At 39.4% G+C, this 21,407-nt stretch overlaps 1 protein-coding gene across 1 annotated transcript in view; it reads right to left on the bottom strand.

Annotated features, from left to right (window-relative positions):
* kif26ab (kinesin family member 26Ab) overlaps nt 1-21,407 on the bottom strand; it is a 190,454-nt gene that overhangs the window by 3,529 nt on the left and 165,518 nt on the right. Inside the window, exons 13-14 of the mRNA XM_073039773.1 lie at nt 636-829; nt 137-160 (exon numbers count right to left, since the gene is read on the bottom strand). Coding sequence (XP_072895874.1) covers nt 137-160; nt 636-829 — 218 coding nt within the window. The remainder of the gene's footprint in view (nt 1-136; nt 161-635; nt 830-21,407) is intronic.

The following is a 21,407-nucleotide window of genomic DNA, read 5'->3' as shown; positions in this document are numbered from 1 at the left end:
GGATATAAACAAATGCCTCACGTCAAAGCCCATGTAGAGCACGAGCAAATCAGTTGAAATTTTCACTCTGCATTTTTGAGAACTCAGAAGACAAATAAAAGTGTATCAGGAGAAGGAAATCATCTGAGGATCTCACCTCATCGACATCTTGAAAAGATTCCTGTGACGTTAAAGGCAAGAGAGAATAAAGTTAGCCTGACATATACTTCAGAAGGGATATGGCATTTGTGTACAATACAACAATTTGGGAACAAATCTAATTATCGTACTGTTACTGCATTTTAACTTCAAATAGCACACCTATTCTCATCTGTAAAGGAGTTAATGATGCCGAATCTGAATGGCTATAAAGTGTGATAAACCAGGAAAGGCTGCCAAGACTCATTGATAACATATTCATGGATTTCTTTCATTTATACAATCTTTCCTGACTAAGCATGATTAATAGGGAATAGTAATGATTTTTATCTCCTCTTTGTAAGGGCACTCCAACATATGCATAATAAAATTAATAATTATAGCAATTTAATTGCAGTCAATCTCCTGTATGTAATTGTACTTCATCTCCATTTAAACAGCCATTCTACACTGCTGTCGAAATTTAGATTGTCTCAACTCGCAGTAAATGTACTGACCTCAGTCTCTTCTTGCCTACATCTCTGTAACAGCTCCACATCATCGATTTCATAAACCTTAATTTCAAACGATTCCTTCAGGGTGCCCGGCAGAGGTGGCAGGTCCACCCACTGCCCAGTGGTGCCAGTTGGCTTCCGTCCCAGAGAAGAGGTATCGGGCAGAGGGGCTGGAATCAGCCGACGCCGCTGGGTACCTATAAGAGAAAGATTAGCCCTCTGTTTACTGAATCGACTGCTGCAAGATCAGCCCTCGACCTACTACGCAGTGGCAACAATCTCCAAACTAAATTTGCAGGAAAGTTTGCTGCAATCCACACTACTGTATTGGAACAGTATCTTCACCTTGACCAGTGTTCACTCTGAGCCAAAGTCAAATTTTACGAGTCAGATTTAAATCTACCACTGTACAATTTATACAATATTGCCAATATCTGAATACATCTGAAAGTCCATCTGATGTACTACATCAACAATTCTAATACACAAAGCACTTTATCACATAAAGAGTTAATTCTGCCCATTGTGACTGTAGCAGCTCTTTCAAAGGGTTTCACAAATAAATCCACTGTCTTGCTCATCTCCCACAGGTTACAATATCCTTATTTTTAGGTACAATTCGAAACACATAGTTTTTCCAGAATTTGACGCGCATAGTGACACTCTGTTTAAGTGATACAACCAGTATTCTGGAAAACAAAACTAATATTTTAACTTGACATAAAAAAGCTTGACACCAATTGCTTTTCTTATTATTGAGCCATAACCAGCAATCTGAAATTTCTTCAACTCTCTTGACATATTGGACAGGATTACTAGAAATCTAATCCAGTAGGAATCAGCCTGTTTTCAGCGACAGCATTCTCTCTGCTGGGTCTGGAGTTAGTGGGCTTGCAGAAAGTGCTGCATAGTCAGAGTCCCTTTTTTTGAATGAGACATTAAACCAAGGATACGCCTGTCTGTGGGGGTGTATGCAAAAGACCCATACCATTATGTAAAGGAGAGATGGCTAGCACCTAGCCCTCAACCAAGCACCAAAATGAGATTATAAGGTCACAAGGGCAACTAGGGATGGGTAATAAATGCTGATTTAGCTGACTACACCCTCATCCCGTAAATGAATAAATAAACAAAAAAGTCACGCTACTCATCATGGGATCTTGCTGTTGAAATTGGCTACATTATAACATTGCCTATGCTTGAAAAGTTATTGCTAGGTCTAGAGCAACTTGGGACAATGTGTGAGATGACATATCACGGCAAGTCTTGAGGTAGAATTACTGCCCATCGCTCCCGTTCACTCCTGACCTCCAGAGCTGCACAGAGTTTGCACGACCAGGTGAATTTCCTGAATACTCAGGTTTCCTTTCAAAATTTGTAGGCTTATAGCCCAGTGTAGCTGGATGGCAGGAGAATAAGGGTGGAACTGGGAACATTTGGAGGAACTCAGTTGGTCGGGCAACATCTGTGAAGGCAAATGAATGGTTGAAGCCTTGAGTCAAGGTGCAACATTCAAAATCTTCTGAGGGTTGGAATGGGTGATGGGAGTAGAGAACTCAACGTGGCTGATGTTGCATCAGTAATTGGAAATGAAAATGTCAAGATGGGGTAGAAGGTCAGAAAGGGGTGGTGAAGAAGAAAGAGTAGTTAAGAAGATGGAACAAAAGGGCAGAGTTGATAAGCATGTGAGACAAATAGGGACACAGTGGATTTGATGTGATTGTTCTGAGAGCTGGTATAGGCTCTAAATCATTGAATATAGGATAAACATGAGAGATATCTATATCTATGACATAGGTAAGATTGAGAACAAATTTTCCATGGGACAACAGAAAATATATGCCTTCAAGTGCAAATTTCTTCCTAGATAATAAATAGAATGGCATTTGATGCCAAAGTTTTGGTAAGGAGTGATGCAGGATTACTGAATACGTACACAATGCTGGAAGAACTCAGCAGGTCAGGCAGCATCCATGAGAAAAGAGTAGCCAACATTTCGGGCCGAGACCATTCATCCCTTCAGGATTCCTGATGAAGGGTCTCGGCCCGAAACGTTGGCTACTCTTTTCTCATGGATGCTGCCTGACCTGCTGAGTTCTTCCAGTGTTGTGTACGTTTTCTTTGATCCACAGCATCTGCAGTTGTATTTTTGTGTTTTGATGCAGGATTACTATCTGGTGCATTAGCTTTCAGTCATTGCATGCCTGATTGAAACTCTTTCAAATACACTCAATCGATAAGGCATGGTTTGTGTGATTTTCTCTACCAGTTAGGTTTGCCTGAGGGCTTGGAAGAGGAATTTTCTTGCTCCCTTCTTCTCTCTTGGATTTGGACACTTTTTTTGCCCCTCTCAGGAAATGACATCTGTGGGGGCACTCATAAATTCATAGACGTTTACTATGTTTAGCAGGTACTTTGTCCATCATGCACATTGTAGCGACCTCCAGTCATCATGAAGGGTGTCTTAATGGATGAACTGGTCTTTAACTGTCTGTCAGTTTCACTCATTCACAAGTAACACTGTGCAATGAAACAGGCTTTCCAAAAGCCTTATCTGGGGACTAAAACCAGCTATTACTTCAAGCTTTATAATCGCTGACAAAAATTAGCAGCAGACAAAAGAGATAAATTCATTTGAGATGATGTGTGGACACTGTCATGTTTAGAAAGACTGGCAGCACATTTAGGAAACTACATAACAATAATGACATTTACCATTTCAGTGAACATTGGAAACATGCAAATACAGAAACCATTAAAATATTGAGGTATTTGATATGCAATTAGTTCATATATACAAAACCCCATAAATATATTCATTTTACATACTAAAATTAGCCCACATGCTAACATCATTTTGATCCTGCCTGCAACAATAAATCAAACATCCATTCAGAACCTTTATTTCTTGCTTTGCTATTCTGATCACCCTCAAGTTCAGAAGAGTAGCATGCTGTGAGTTCAGTTGAATGATTTCTTGTAGCTTTCTCCTTCAATATATTTCACCATATTTCAAATATTCATGAAAATTAATTTGAACATACAAAATTGATTTATAATGAATGTTTTCAGGGAGTAAACTGCAATTAAGGCTTTCTTCTCCTGCCCACCACAATTTCAGTGGAAGAGCCCCAAAATTCTGCTTCTCTGGGATATTTAATAATCTTTCACCAGAGTTTGAATGGAGAGTGGTGAGTTCAATCCATTCATTGCAGCTCTTCTTTAATTACTATCATAGGTAATTTCTGTTAAATTGCTAAGGGGTTCATAACCCTCTGAGCAGTGTTTAGTGAAAACTTCAGAAATATTAAGATACAAGTTCACTTCAGAAATTGAAGGGCATTTGCAATTCAAGGACCAAGAATTAGATGTGCAATGCCAATCCACGCTTCAAAGAAAGCATATGATTAAAGTTGGGAATTAAAGGATGGCTTTGCTAGCAATACCCATACCACTGCCATAAATGAAAAAGGAAATTACAAGCAGGATGTTAAGGGATATTCTTTGCATATTCATGATTTATCTGCTGTGGTTATGCTGCATATTAATTATGATTATTGAATGATTAGTAAATAGAAGGATCCAAGTTTTGCCTAAAAGTATTCAGTCCTCATATGGAGTAGATTTTGAAATTATCTTTAGTTATAAAGATCACGAGAAGAACATGTAGTCCATCTTATAAACTAACCAACTTCATTACCAAATATTGCATCAAATTTTTGCTCTACCTCCCAGACTCCACCATTTGCCAGAAAATTCTATCTGTTTTGTGATGATTGATAGACCTGAGAGGAGAGAGAGAGAGAGAGAGAACTGCCTAAGCTGGGTGCTTCTGCTGATCAGTTATTATTGCCCTCCCGCAAACTCTGCAAGATTCTTCTGAGGTAAGTGCTGGAGGTCAAATCCATTACAGTGAAATGAACAAAATTAGTTTCTAATTGCTTTGAGACATTGAGGTCAGAGCCTCCAACAGATTATTCTGTGGATTACTCTCTTTGATAATATCCCTTAGTCTATTTGGGCTTTCCACAGAGCCTCTGTTATTGGAACAGCTTCCATTCAAAAATTACGAAGTGCTCTTGTAGCATTTACACCTCCACTCATATTATTGTACATGACAACAGCCATCGCATTTTCATATGGTCTTATAAATGGAGCATTTTGCAATATTTTCTGAGTAATGATAACCTACAATAGATTAATTGAGCTTTCCAGCATAGAGTTATTTTGGACCATCGTACCAGTGTCTGACTTAGGAAAGGGATCTCCAATCAGTCCACTCATATCACACTTTAAATAACCACACAAGACACAGGTATGTTCAGCCACTTCCACAACACAAGTATATTTCAAATTAAAATAAATGTCAGAGAGATGTGTGAGCAATTTTAGAATTATCGAACAATTCGGATATCAATGTCAAGCATGAAGATAAAGGTTTAGGAGATTTATTTCCTCTTCCCTCCTCTTGCTGCTTTATAATTACTTTTCATATCCATTATCAATCAATCAATTACAACTAACACAATTCAAATAATTGCATTCTATACAAATGTTAATGGAAAGAGGTGCAATGAATTGGTTGTACAACGTCATAAAGTATTGTAAACACCAGCAAGGTTTGGCACTGTGCATGTAATATATTCAGTTTTTCACCAAGGTTATTATCTGTGAGAAAAAGGTGACTGAACTAGGTTAACAATTCACATAATGCTGTCTTCAAGATGGTGTTTAAAATTTCTACACTGTCTCACAAATTCTTTTATTATCCTAAACTGAGTCCTGTCAGCTAGCAATGTAGGAGGCCATGATATCCACACCTTGGATACTTCTTCAAATCCAACACAACTTGTGCACTTGACGAAAGGGCAATAATTTCCTCATGGTATATAGATCACGGTTCTACATTATTTTCCCAGAAAGTATGTTCCCATAGTTGTACCAAATGCTTGCATGCATTTTGCCAACCTGTATGAGCTGCCTCTTCTCAACTACCATAGCTCAATATCCAACATCCATACTGTAATAAGAGAGGAGACTAATTCAAGATGAGGGTAAAAACAATGTCTCTGGATCCCATGAAAGATATAATGAAAGACACTGACTTGCTAAAATACATCCCATTCGATCAAAAATGGATTCAGGCTCCCGGTTCTGTGTGCTATTACCTTACTTTTAATCATTTATTCCAAAGGCCACAGTTACTCCAAGGCATAAGGTTGCCCACACATTTTCACTTCATGACTAAATATTACATTTACAAACTATACATGAATTCAAACATAGCATAGAGCCAACTTTGTCAGCCCTTCTCATCATGTAAAGCAACATAATCCTCCTGTGGTTTCACTGGTGACAAATATAAACAGCCCATACCAATGGGATTTACAATTTTTTCACTTTCTGGATCTAGCCCAGGGCAGTGTTCCTTCAGCCTTCTTGTAAATAACAGTTTTACAGAATTTCTGCACCTCTCTGGCCAACATTATCCGTCCCCTGACCTGAGAATAGGTTCACAGTCAGGAGCTTTGTCAACTGTGAGATGCATTGCTATGTTGATGTTGTACTCTCAACCTCAGAGCAGCTAAACACTGCAAACACAGCACGTTTAATTAAACAAAAATTGACAATCTGTCCTTCAGTATAAAATATTCAGGTACAGCTGGAGGAGTTCCAATTACATCATGCAGCTGCTTTACAACTATGTAAGTGAGGTATTACCTAAAGTTTCTGCATGTCCTTTCAAGGAAATATTCCTCCTAGCAGACAAATGGCTCAAGTTGACAGGTCATCTGCAGCTTCTCATCCCTGCTCCCACCCCCAGAAATATCCTAATCTGCCTTCACCTCAGTTTCACTTATACAGCATAGTGTGGAATGTTCTAGAGAGTTATGAATGAAACCCTCTCAGTCCTGAATCATGTAATTTTTGTATGAAGGCAACTTGTATCAATATTCTAGTCACGTAAAGTTCTTAAATCATAGAAATCTTAGAGCCACGGGAATTTTATAACACGGGACATCATATTGCCTGTTGTGTTTATGGATGCAACCCGTCACTGGAAGAATATTTCACAATCTTATTGGTCCAAGTTCTTTTAAGGTAAAAAAATCTCAATATTATGCTTCCTTCCTTTCATCCAGATGGGAGATTTGTACTGTTTTACAACTGCGATTCAAATTTGAATCTGTTTTGAAATCTGTTTCTTTTTGCTATTTTATTCTCCAAAATAGGTGTTACTTGCAGTCTGCAGATCTTCAGTAGGATATGGAATCATATAGCATAGAAACAGGCCTTCAGTTTTTCACATCCATGCTGGCCTTCCCTGCATTACAACTGATCTCTCTACACCTGGCCTATTCAATTGCCAGACTAAATGACTCGTAAACCTAGTGATTGTATCTAGTTCCTCCTCTCCCTCTGTCAATGAATTCCAGATATCAACCACTCACTGCATGAGAAACATACTCCTCAGATCACCTTTAAAACTCTTTGCCTCACCTTCAGAGTCAGAATCAAATTTAATATCACTGGCATATGTAATGAAATTTGTTGTTCTGTGGCAATACATTATAATAAAAATTATAATGTACTTTGCAATACATTATAATAAAAAAAACTACAAATTACAATGAGAAATAAATTAAACTAGGTGCAAAAAGAGACATTATAAAGAAAAAAATAGTGACATACACAAAATGGTGGTGGAACGCAGCAGGCCAGGCAGCATCTATAGGGAGAAGTGCAGTCGACGTTTCGGGCTGGGTCTTGTGTGTTGCTTGAATTTCCATTCTCTGCAGATATCCTCATGTTTGCGTTTTTTTTTATAAATAGTGAGGTAGTGTACATGGGTCCATCATCCATTCAGAAATCGGATGGCAGAAGGGAAGAGGCTGCTCCCAAACTGCTCGATGCGTATCGTCAGGCTTGCGTACTTCCTTCTCATTGTCACAATGAGCAATGAGAAGAGGGCATGACCTGGGTGATGGGGGTCCTTAATGATTGATGCAGACTTTTTGAGGCATCATCTTTTGAAGACATCCTCAGTGCTGGGAGGGCTAGTGAAACCATAAGACGATGACATAGCAGCAGAATTCGGCCATTCGGCCCATCGAATCTGCTCCACCATTTCATCACGACCGATCCACTTCCTTCTCAACTTTATTCTACTGCCTTCTCCCCGTAACCTTTCACGCCCTGACTAATCAAGAACTCATCATCTTCTGCCTCAAATACACCCAATGACCTGGCCTCCACAGTCACCTGTGGCAACAAATTCCACAGATTCACCACCCTCTGGCTAAAGAAATTCCTCCTCATCTCCATTCTAAATGTGCATTTTTCTATTCAGAGGCTGTGCCCTTTGGTCCCAGACTTCCTCATCATAGGAAGCATCCTCTCCACATTCACTCTGTCTAGGCATTTCCATGTTTGATAGGTTTCAATGAGATCCCTCCTCATTCTTCTTAAATTCTAGGGAGTAAAAGCCCAAAGGTTCTCATGAATGTCAGCATGTTCTTTCTCAAATAAGGGGCCCAAAACTGCTCACAATACTCCATGAGACCCCACCAGTGCTTTGTAAACCCTCAGCATTATATCCTTGCTTTTATATTCTAGTCCTCTCAGAATGAATGCTAGCATTGCATTTGCCTTCCTCTCCACCAACTCAAACTGCAAATTAACCTTCAAGGAATCCTGCACGAGTATCCTCAAGTCCCCTTGCACCTTGGATTTTTGAATTTTCTTCCCATTTAGAAAATAGTCTATGCTTTTGCTCCTTCTTCCAAAGTGCATGACCAAACTCTTCCCAACACTGCATTCCATTTGCCTCTTCTTTGGCCATTCCCTTAATCTGACCAGGACCCTTCAGCAGTCTTCCTGCTTCCTCAACCTGCCTCTCCATTTATCTTTGTATCGTCTGCACATTTGGCTACAAAGCCACCAATTCCATTAGTCAAATCATTGACATACAGCGTAAAAAGAAGCACTCCTATGACCCATGTGAAACACCACTAGTCACGGGCAGCCAATCAGAAAAGGCTCCCTTTATTCACACTTTTTCCCTCCTGCTAATTTGGCAATGCTCTATCCATGCTAATTACTTTCCTGTAATACCATGGGCTCTTACCTTGTTAGGCAGCCTCTTGTGCGACATCTTGTCAAAGGCCTTCTGAAAATCCAAGTACACAACATTCACCGATTCTCTTTTGAGTATCCTACCTGTTATTTCCTCAAAGAATTCTAACAGATTTGTCAGGCAAGACTTTCCCTTAAGGAACCATGCTGACTTTGGCCTATTTTATCAAGTGCCTCCAAGTACCCCGAAACCACATCTTCAATGATCATCCCTAACATCTTACACAACCGACTGAGGTCAGTCTAACAGGCCTATTCATTCCTTTCCCTGCCTCCCTCCCTTCTTGAAGAGTGGAATGGCACTTGCGATTTTCCAGTGCTCCGGAAACATTACAGAATCTACTGATTCTGGAACGATTGTTACTAATACTACCACATTACTAGTACTCATGATGGAGTTGGCAGAGTTTGCACCTTTCTGCAGCTTAAACCCATGTCCCTACCATAGGATACTCCTACCACAGAAAAAGATTTTGACTATGTATCCGATTTATGCCTCTCAATCTTATATACTGTATGTCACTCAGATCACCTCGCTGTCTCCCTCGTTCCATAAACAACAAGTACCGCCTATCCAATCTCATCCCATAACTCATATTCCCCAATCCAGGCAACATTGGTGTGTGTCTCTGCTGCACTCTCTCCAGTGCAACCACATGGTATTCTTCCTGGAGTGCCTTGCACTGAAATCAATGTAAAGGATCAACATTCCTTCTTTCATCTATTTTCCATGTTTGTTGTGTATTTGCACATTCCAATATGAATAGTATGGATAAAATTAGAATCAATTATGAGCCAACAATGTAACAATCAGCTCAATGCAATGCACACTGACTCTTATTGACTGATTGCACCCAAGCTATTATGCTGTAGTTCCTTATAGAACTGAACAGTGGAAGTGCATTTGTCATTCTTATGGCTACAGTTCAAGAGGGTGGTTCATCACTGCCTTCTCCAGGCTATTTAGAGGATCAGTTTAAAATATGCTGGTAGATAATATTTCTAACTAGATTTTTTCTATTTAAATCAAGAAGAGTTGGTATGACAAATGTTCAAAGCTATATCATGATTGTGCACTTATTTACTCAACCAGGGGAGGTGGAAAATCTGATTAAATGTTATAGTTTAAGCATTCAAATAAAGTAAATTCAATTATCTGATTAGATGTTTCCCATGTGAAAATATTTTCCACCATCACATTAAACTGTTTGGAATTTACAAGCAAGTCAGCAGGTAGAAAAGAAACTACTTCTCGGATCCTTTAGGTGGTTTCTAAACCACCCACTTTGAGTCTTAAACCTATGCAGTTGGCTTTTATATATCTTTGCTTTGGTGAAAACTTTCTTAGTATCTAGCCTATTTATGCCCCTCTTAATTCTGTACACCTTTATCAAATCCTCCCTTCATTTCCTCCACTCAAGGAAAACAAGCCCAGCTTATTTCATCTCTCCACATAACTGAAACATTCCATCCCAGGCAACGAGAATCCCCATTGAACCTTCTCCATGTGAAACCAGACTGCACTCAATACCCCAGCTGGGGCTCAATTCCAAATGCATTTTGGGAGAACTAACAAGGCTATAACGTACCCAATGTGTGGTAGACTCCACAGGACTATTGACAATAAATGGACCTCGGCATTCAACTCCAAGGATCCCAAAGGTACAGGAAGAAAAATCAGTTAGGAAGGCAATTGGAATGCTTGCCTTCATTCATCAGGGCATAGAATATAAGAACTAACAGGACATGGTATGCCAGAGCCTTGTTAGTCCTCCTAAAGAATGTCACTTCTCAGGATTCATTTCCATCTGCCATCTCTCTGCCCATCTTATCAACTCATCTAGTTCCTCCTATAGTTCAAGACTATCGTCCTTACTATCAATACCACTATCAATACTATCAATAGCACCATCCAGAGACAGAGAAGCAGTTTCAGCGACAGGTTACTATCGATGCAATGCTCCTCAGACAGGATGAAGAGGTCAATACTCCCCAATGCCATTAGGCTTTACAATTCAACCACCAGGACTTAAGAACTTTTTAAAAGCTATTATTAATGCTTTTTGAGATAGTGATTTAGATGCATATCATATTTTTTTACTGAGTTAAGTATTGTATGTAATTAGTTTTGCTACAACAAGTGTATGGGACATTGGAAAAAAAGTTGAATTTCCCCATGGGGATGAATAAAGTATCTATCTATCTATCTATCTATCTATTAATTTTGTGTCACCTGTGAACTTATTAAACATATCTCTCTTTCACTAGTCACAAATCCATCTATGAGAATCTGGTACTGAAGATCATGAAGTCCTGTGGCAAGATGAACAAACTGAACAAGATAAACATAGAAACATAGAAAACCTACAACACAATACAGGCCCTTCGGCCCACAATGCTGTGCCAAACATGTACTTACTTTACAAATTACCCAGGAATATCAAAAGCCCTCTACTTTTCTAAGCTCCATGTACCTATCCAGGAGTCTCTTAAAAGACCTACCATATCCTCCTCCACTACTGTCACCGCCAGCCCATTCCACGCACTCACCACTCTCTGCATAAAAAATTTACCCCTAACATCTCCTCTGTACCTATTTCCAAACATCTTAAAACTGTGCCCTCTCATCTTAGCCATTACAGCCCTGGGAAAAAGCCTCTGACTATCCACAGTGATTTTCATCATCTTATACACCTCTATCAGGTCACCTCTCATCCTCCATCGCTCCAAGGAGAAAAGGACAAGTTCACTCAACCTATTCTCATAAGGCATGCTCCCCAATCAGGCAACATCCTTGTAAATATCCTCTGTACCCTTTCTATAGTCTCCACATCCTTCCTGTAGTGAGGTGACCAGAAATGAGCACAGTACTCCAAATGGGGTCTGACCAGGGTCCTACATAGCTGCAACATTACCTCTCAACTCTTAAACTCAATCCCATGGTTGATGAAGGCCAATACACCGTATGCCTTCCTAACCACAGAGTCAACCTGCACAGCAGCTTTGAGTGCTCTATGGACTCAGACCCCAAGATCCCTCTGATCCTCCACACTGCCAAGAGTCTTACCATTAATACTATATTCTGCCATAATAATTGACCTACCAAAATGAACCACTTCACACTTATCTGGGTTGAACTCCATCTGCCACTTCTCAGCCCAGTTTTGCATCCTATCAATGTCCCGCTGTAACCTCTGACAGCTCTCCACACTATCCACCATAACCCCAACCTTTGTGTCATCAGCCAATTTATTAACCCATCCCTCCACTTCCACATCCAGGTCATTTATAAAAATCACAAAAAGGGGTCCCAGGACAGATCCCTGAGGTACATCACTGGTCACCGACCTCCATGCAGAATATGACCCATCTACAATCACTCTTTGCCATCTGTAGGCAAGCCAGTTCTGGATCCACAAAGCAGGATCCCCTTGGATCCCATGCCTCCTTACTTTCTCAATAAGCTTTGCATGGGGTACCTTATCAAATGCCTTGCTGACATCCATATACACTACGTGTACTGCTCTTCCTTCATCAATGTGTTTAGTCACCTCCTCAGAAAATTCAATCAGACTCATAAGGCATGACTTGCCTTTGACAAAGCCATGCTGACTAAGCACTGAAGTAAGACTCACTGGTCTATAATTTCTTGGGCTATCTCTACTCCCTATCTTGAATAAGGGAACATCATCTGCAACCCTTCAATCCTTTCAGTTAGTCCTGACAAAGGGTCTTGGCCCGAAACGTCAACAGTGCTTCTCCCTATAGATGCTGCCTGGCCTGCTGTGTTCCACCAGCATTTTGTGTGTGTTGTTTGAATTTCCAGCATCTGCAGATTTCCTCGTGTTTGCTCTTTAAATGCTTTCCTAACTGGTCTGTTCCTATCCCTCTCCAATGCTATAGTAAAGGAGATAGAATTGCGCTTACTATCTCCAAAATGCTCTCCCACTGAGAGACCTGACACCTGACCAGGTTCATTTCCCAATACCAGATCAAGTGCAGCCTCTCGTCTTGTAGGCTTATCTACATATTGTGTCAGGAAACCTTTCTGAACACACCTAACAAACTCCACACCATCTAAACCCCTTGCTCTAGGAAGATGCCAATCAATATTTGGGAAATTAAAATCTCCAACCACGACAACCCTCTTATTATTACACTGTTCCAGAATCTGTCTTCCTATCTGCTCCTCAATGTCCCTGTCACTATTGAACTGAATTCAGCTCTGATTACTGAGTGTTGTTTTATTAGCAGCAGTGAATGCCAGTTTAGAGCAAGCCCTGAAACACCATTTGTCAGTTCTATCCTCTTTTCTCACGACCAGCCGCAGAAAAGTTCTGGCAAAACATATTAACAGAGCCCAATGATTGAAAATAAATTAGATTACTTTCCATCTAAAATATCAAAAGAGCACAATGGCCTAAATTTTGGACCGGTATTCTCCTGAAATATCACATCATAAAGGTGATTTTGATCTCTAAATTAAAGATTATATTTCCATGTTCTGTGATTTCAGTGGATCGACCGCAACCAGTGCTTCCGGTTCTTGTAGTTCTTAAGGGATGCTACATTTTCACAAGTGCCAGTGTTCAGATGAAATCCCTCAACTGGGCTCTCACCGGTGGATGTAAAAGATTCTATGGAACTCTTTTGAAATTTGCAGTTCTCTTCAGTGCCCTACCCAATAGCTATTTTTCAGTCAGAATATCTAAAAGGAAAGATAATCTGGTTATTTAAGATAGAAACCCAAAAGGCTGGAAGGACTTTGTGAGTCAGGCAACAGCTGGAGAGCATTTCTCCGATTTCTGTTTTTATTTCAGATACCCAATCTTCTGCAGTTTACTCATTTCCATCAGCTTGTCATTATCGCATTGTCATCTGTTGGATATTACAATGTTAAAATTGGCACATATAGCAATGCCTGCACTCCAAAGGTTAATAAAATCACTAAAGAACTGTGGCAGATCTTTTCCTTTCTTTCCAAACCCCTCTAAACCTCCAGCCATACACAGGATCTGGACTTTTGGAAGTAAAGGATATTTCAAAGGTTACCTCAATATTTTAGGCAAGTCAACTTAAAAAATATTTGACAAGTAACAAATGGATTTTAGCGCAACAAGTAACCAGCTTCAGGTGGAGCAGATTTAATGGGCTGAATGGCATAATTCCACTCCTTTGTCTTATGGTCTGATATTAGCATGATTTAACCCGCTGAGTTAATCAGAGGTTCAAAGGGACTTGGGAATCCTCGTACAGGATTCCCTAAAGGTTAATTTGCAGGTTGAGTCGGTGGTGAGGAAGGAAAATGCGATGTTAGCATTAATTTAGGGAGGACTAGAACATAAAAGCAAGGAGATAATGTTGAGGCCTATGAGGCACAGGTGAGGCCTCACCTGGAGTATTGTGAGCAGCTTTGGTCCACTTATCTAAGAAAGCATGCGCTGACATGGGAGAGGGTTCAAAGAAAGTTCACAGAAATGATTCCAGTATTGAAAGGCTTGTCATATGAGAAGTGTTTTAAGGCTCTGGACCTCTACTCACTGAAATTCAGAGGAATGAAACCTATTGAATGCTGAAAGGCCTTGATAGAGCGGATGTGGAGAGGATGTTTCCTATGGAGAACGGAGTATAGAACGAAAGGGAGGGATGGATGGATGATCCCAAAGGAAATTGCAGTGTCACAAAATTACAAGTGACATATATACAAATATTAGGAGAGAAGTAAGAAAGAATAAAAAATAAGTTACCTCAAACAGTCTAACAAGAGGTGGTCATCACTTCCCCAGCTATAGGTTGACTCATGATAGAGCCGAAAAGCCAAGGGTAAGAATGGCCTCATATGGCGCTCTTTGGAGCAGCGCAGTTGTCTCAGTCTATTACTAAAGTGCTTCTCTGTTCAGCCAACTTGGCATGCAGAAGGTGAGAAACATTGTCCAGAATTGCCAGGATTTTCCATAGGGTCTTTTGTTCTACCACAGCCTCCAGTGTGTCCAGTTTGACTCCTGTAACAGAGCCAGACCTTCTAATCAGCTTATTGAGCCTGTTGGCATCACCCCTGTTGATGTTTTTGCCCCAGCACACTACCGCATAGAAAATTGTACTGGTGACAACAGACTGGTAGAACGTGTGAAGGAGAGGCCTGCATACTCCAAAGGACCTCAGTCTCCTCAGGAAGTAGAAGCGATTCTGGCCTTTCCAGTACACAGCCCCTGTGTTGGTGCTCCACTAAAGGCAGTCATCCAGGAGCAACCCCAGGTTCTTGAGGCCCTCACCATATCCACGTCTTCACCATCAATAGTATCAGGAAGCAATGTAGGTTTGGTCTTCCTAAAATCCATCATCATCTCCCTTGTCTTACTGAATAGAGCGGCATCCTTTTAGAACAAAGATGAGGAAGCCTAGAGGCCAACTGTGGAGGCCAAATCTTTGGATATATTTCAGGCAGAGATTGGTAGATTCTTGATTAGTCAGGACGTGAAGGGACACAGGGAGAAGGTAGGAGATTGGGGTTGAGAGAAAAATGGATCAGCCATGATATAGCAGAGCAGATCAGTGGCCAAATTCGGCTCCTATAAGTTATGATCTTATGAAGTTTTTCCTATCAATCTGTAATTGCAGATTTTGCATTCTTTTGTTAATTTTCCTGTTGTAATATTTCTTTCTTTCTCTGCAACTGCCCTCATTAACAGATCAACCAAATTACTTCATCTACAGCTTATCCCCATGGCAAATTGGCCTCACCTGTTCAGATATCCTCTTTATCATATTCCTTCTTTCTCTACTCTTTCTGCAATTTAAAACTAACTTATTTTCTCTCTCCCCCCAGTTTTAAAGAAGAGTCTTCACCCTGAAAAATGAACTGTTTTTCTTGCCACAGATGCTGCCTAACCGGCTGAGTGTTTCCAGCTTTCTCTGTATAGATTTCAGATTTCCAGCATCAACAGCATTTTTGATTTTACCTCACACTATTAAATAATATTTAAATATTAACCCCCCCCACCACACCCCCAAACTTCTCTTAGCTCCCCACATATGCCATCATCATCCAGTTCTATGTTATTTCTCACAAAACTTTCTACCTCAACTTCTTCCATCTTCCTTCTGCTGCTTTCCTCGTGTTACCTCAGTACAAACGATTTGTTCCAGACCCTGGTCAACGCTCAGCCCAAATTCCCCATTATTTCCATTCACATCGGATGCACTGCTTCACTCTCTCCCAACACATTCAATTCAATGTCGTCTCAGTCCATTTTAGCTCTGAGGCCTTCTCTTGCCCGGTGACACTGCCTGAAACCTATCCATGTTGTACTTCCTCTCCTCTTCCGTAGCAACAATGGACAAATTCCTTTTGTCCAAATTTCTGGAATTCTCCTTTTAATTGTGTACAATTCTCCTGTACAATTTAACCTTTAACAACCCTGTCAATTATCTTGATAAATAAGAATGATGCCTCAAAATTCTCATTCCCTTTTGTCATTTTTGTTTTCAAATTTATCTCCCATAAATAACAGTGTGCATGTTTTTGAATATTTTGTCTTTTATTTTAGCATTCATTTATATTTGGATGGACATCTGGCACGCACTTCAATTTACAATGTTTCAATTTCCAGGAATTCTCAGAAATCAAATTATTTTCAAATAATGAGAACTATCTGCTGGTGGCACTTGTACCTATAACATTTAATTCACTGAGCACAGCAAGAGTCCGAGCAAAATGGGAATGTGGTTACAATAGCTTATACAGCAAGTAGGGGAGATGATAACTTAGACTGGTAGCTTAATGAGCCAATTCCCCACAAAGAGAGCACAGGATATACAGATGGGTCTTATCTCTGTGAAAAAGGATTGTCTGGAGCTGCTTTGAGCTAAAGTTTTTCCAAGAGAAAGAAAGACTAGAGACATAAGGGAAAGAGAAAAAGTCAAAGGACAAATTACAGTTTCACTACATAGAGAAAAAACAATGCAGAGGACTTTAAATACAGGCTTAAGATAAACAGAGCCAAAGGCAGAATTTAGATGAAATAAAGGCTTACTAAATCTGAATTTTAAGAAGATTTATAAAGGAAGGGTGGGGGAGGAGTGTGGAAGCAGAGCATGTAACAGAGAGAATCGGAAATAAATAAATCTGGAAGCAAAGGTTCTGTTGATAATGATAAGATGAAGTGACAGAGTTGTCACTGATATTAAGAGGAAGGAAGCAAATAACTAGACCTAGCCAGACCAATCCAAATGTAAAAGATGCAGTATTTATTGTACTTCAACTTTTACGTTTGTATTGGTCTGGCTTGGAAATGGTGAAGATGGGTGTGAGAATTTTTGCAAAGGTTAAAGAAGAAATCATTTCCCATCCATTTCCTGTTCATTTTCAGAAACGGCCCAAGATTACATTCAGTGGAAGATTAGATAGTGGCATCATTTTGCTTGGACAGGGGTAAAAGGCAATATGCTCAGATATAATTGTAACACCTACCTAATGTTTAAGAAAGCATACTAGCTTTGTTTAGCAGATGCAAAGCAAATTCATAATTATAACCAGAGAATTGGAATTTTAGGGATGGTGGAGGAAAGGCAGTAATTAACCTAATTATTGGGGAATAGAATCAATTACCTTCAGTGAGGCAATCATTATATTTTACCTGAATGTTTTAGTCACACTCAACTAAGCCTTAAATTAAGCCTTAATTTAATCTAAACCTCAGCACCAGTCACTGAATGAAATGTATTTCTAGTTGTGTAAAATATTGAAAGGAAGCAGCTCAGACACGATGAAGAATGAGCAGATAACATTCATATAAATGATTGACCGTCATCTTTTGAATCATGCTCTGTGTTATACAAATTCATTGCAAATAATACAACAGTGTATTATTCAGAAAGCACACATAACTGTACATCATACATGTAGATTGCTATCTTCCTGCTACCGGTACCAGAGAGGATACCTTGTATTTGATAATCATGATTTTATCGGCACTCTCATGGACATGATGCCAAAATGAATGAAACGATCGAGAAACTGGTATAATTCCACATTGGCTCAAGTGCTGTTAACAAGCACTAGGTGAAAGATCATGAAGAGAATAGAGATATTAAAAAAAACACAATAGAGCCATAAATGAGAATAGAACTACTTTACTGGATAATTAGAAAAATAGTACAAATGAATAAGTTATTACTTAGTACAAAAGTAGAATACATTTAATTGTAGTTATCTACATTGCTGTCTTCAGATAAGACCATAAGACATAGGAGCAGAATAAGGCCATTTAGCCCATCGAGTCTGCTCTGCCATTCAGTCATGGCTGATACTTTTTATCCCCCTCCTCAGCCCCACATAGATTGTACAGCTAACAGATGATATGGATACATTGCAAATATGTATATTGTAAGTGCAATTTCTACCAGTATTTCGCAGTTTTGTGCAGAAATATTTCAACAACTAAACAATGTTGACAATTACATATTATCTGAAATAACTAGCACGTAACTGGCTTTTTTTTTGTATTTTACAAGTAAAGTCTGCCAGCAAATTTTTTGGATGATTGGTTCATTGCAAATGTGCTACTACTCAATGAGTCGTTGTCCCTTGGCAAGGTTTTCAGGTTTTTTCAACTAGCGAGTGGTTACTCCTCAGAGCAACATGGAGGAGTGCTGCTGGTCTTACAGCATCATTGTGGGAATTCAACTATTTTATTATCTCTATTTCACCAAACAATGCAATATTTTCCAGATAAACTATAGCTATGTAGACCAGTGATTATCAGATAACACCCAACAATACAGGTGTGAAAACAACCTACTTTCCCTCAAATTCATCTGGTACAATCCTGTGTTAAGCAGGTAATCATTTAAATTAACCAAACATTACTAACCAATTTACCATTTCCACGAAGTTAATTTTCCAAAATTACTGCTGCCAACATTCATGTAGCATGGGCAGTTACACGTACTTACTCAAATAGTCACGCCTCATTAGTCTGTAATTCCCTGTATGATAAATCACCTCCAACTGGGGTTATTGCTCAAGACTGATTGCAATCACTAACACGTTCAATGAAGAATTATTTGATGTACTTAATCCCCTCTAAATGGTGTGGACCAATACTGTTTCAATAGTGTTTTGCAACAACATTTGTTCGATAATATCACCGTTGCTTTAACCTATCTAGCACATACAGGAATCAAATTGTCCCAATATCAATATGTCTATTATAAGCAAAAACATTCCACCTCTGCACTGTCCTGAAGGGTTGGGCAATGAATTGCTTCTTATTCATATTTCTCCCTTAGCTTTTGAACGTGGGACTTCTAAATGCTTGAGGTGACTCCAGAGAATCTCTGCATGTGATCAGATAGGAGGAAGGTCCCTTCGCACCACTGAGAGTCAGGCTATAGCTACATGGAGCCAGAGGTTATCAGATCCAATGCAATAATCTAGGGATTGGCTACTGCCATTTCCTATAGCTATCGTTTGCAAATAGAGTGGAGATTCGGTCTACATTCTGGTGGCCTCAGCTCTGGACTCCATTAGCAAAAGCTGCAAATTGCAAACTGTAATTTGACCCTCTATTATTCAATTAAGTGACAGGGAAATCATGCCAGTAATGCACAAATATCTAATAACCATCCTTGTCGTTAAGGCAAATGACAGACTGTCCAAGTTAAATTAAAGAGAAGACTTGCACTTATATTGCGACTTTCGTCTTCCTTTCAGAACTTTTTGAAACACTGTGTAGTCAATGAAGGACTTTTGAAATGTAATCACAGTTGTAATATAAATCTAGTGAATTATTCCATCAAAGCTTGCCAGCAGATAATAGCATAGATTTAAAGCTTGGCACAGGAAAATCAATCAGCTCCCGCTAGCCTCGCCTGAAGTTCATTTTCATTGAGAAACATTTGAATGGCATGCTGTCATTGAGTCCCAATGACTTCTCCCCAGCAGTGGACTCCTTGCTCTCTGGTTCTTCTCCAGGCTGTCAGAAAGAATCAAATCCTTTTGCACTGAGTTGTGTACAGCTGAAAAAATGCACCTAAGGAGACAAAAGGAACAAAAGACAAATTGTTAATCACCTACAGGATGGAAAGCAGACAATTCAAATTCAGGCAGAGTTGGAAAACTTTTGGTGAAATTTTTTTTTAAAGGTCCAGATTATTTTTTTTAGGTTCTGCCACAGCTTAGTTCAGACAATGATATTTTGCACACAAAACAAATTTAAAACTCACCAGGTTATCTGTAACTCCAAAGTAGACGGTTTGCCTGCTAGAAAGAACTTTGTGACTCTTCCATTTCTTCAGTGGCATAGCACCTTAGCAATGTTCTTTCAACCTTTGAACAATTTTTTTTCACAAGTCTTTTCAGGTCACAGATTCTTCTCTGACAAGGTTGTGGTGCAGCCAGCTTTTCAATGGATGTTGATACTGAGGTGACTGTTCCAAAGAAAGCATCTTGGTATTTGACAACTATTGATGAGAATAATAACTCTCTTGGTGAAACATAACCAGTGCTCTTTGCTCCTGCTCAAGTCCACTTTGCATAATTATCATTAGCAGTTTAGGTTGCATTCAACATATTGATAACATAGTCAGTGTGTAGATTTAAACAATGCCAACTGGGTTCTAATTGATTGCCTTAATCTACCACAAGTAAGAGACTGATAGGCAAGAATGAGCATTGTTTGTGTATTATGAAGAGAAATACTACATATCTAAACAGCGGGAAGCCCTTTCATTGACGAAATTAGGGTAATATGATACTTCCATCTTTTCCCATGGAGATGACCTCTAGGATTGGACAATTTACACGTTGTAGGCCATATCTCAGACCACCTTCAGTAATATCTACCCTCCTGACCCAAATAAACTAAAGGGAGTCCCACTGCTGCCAACTAAACGTCATTTCTTCTGCAACCAATTCTTTCTGCAAAATTGACCTTTTAATTTTTAAATCTGCCCTGAGGCTCTTAATAACATTTAAATGGTGAAAGTGCAAAGACATCTTTCGCAAGTAACAGGTAATCCATCACACGATATAGATTTCTCATTTTATAAGTTCTGTCCACATGCATTCATACTGTATACCCAAGTTCAATGCCACCTCAGTTTCAAGAGGACATAACTGAAACACAGTGTTACCCAGCAACAAACACATATCATTTTCTAATCCGGCTGCATGACGTATCACGTTCAGGTCCTTTCATTTTACAGACCACAGCTTTAGAACCTGAAAATTTAATTATCTTGAAAATCATAGATTTAAATGGGAACTGTGTTTCCATTCAACAACCAGCTGACTTGGGTACAAACAACGAACAAGAGGCACTGGCGAACTGAATATTGGAACCCAGAAAAAAATTGCTGTCTTTCAAGGAAAAAAAAGTGAAGGGATTGGTGGAGACAATTTAGGAAATAACAGGCAAAAAGTTCTCAGACAGCCCAGTTTCTAGAGAATGGTAATACTGCCATCATACAATCGTCTCTCTTGGAGGGTAGCTCCACAACTCTGTGGCACAATAATTAATGAAGTGAACCACGACTACAAACCCCTAGATAGAGCACTTAAAACATAAAAAATACTTGAACCGAAAACACATTTGCACAATACAACTTCAACTTTCATTATTATCTACATAAAAATCA

This window comes from Hemitrygon akajei, chromosome 3 (genome assembly GCF_048418815.1).
Source record: "Hemitrygon akajei chromosome 3, sHemAka1.3, whole genome shotgun sequence".
NCBI classification, from domain to species: domain Eukaryota; kingdom Metazoa; phylum Chordata; class Chondrichthyes; order Myliobatiformes; family Dasyatidae; genus Hemitrygon; species Hemitrygon akajei.
The sequence above is the reverse complement of the archived record's forward strand: the minus strand, read 5'-3'. Positions and strand labels throughout refer to the sequence as shown.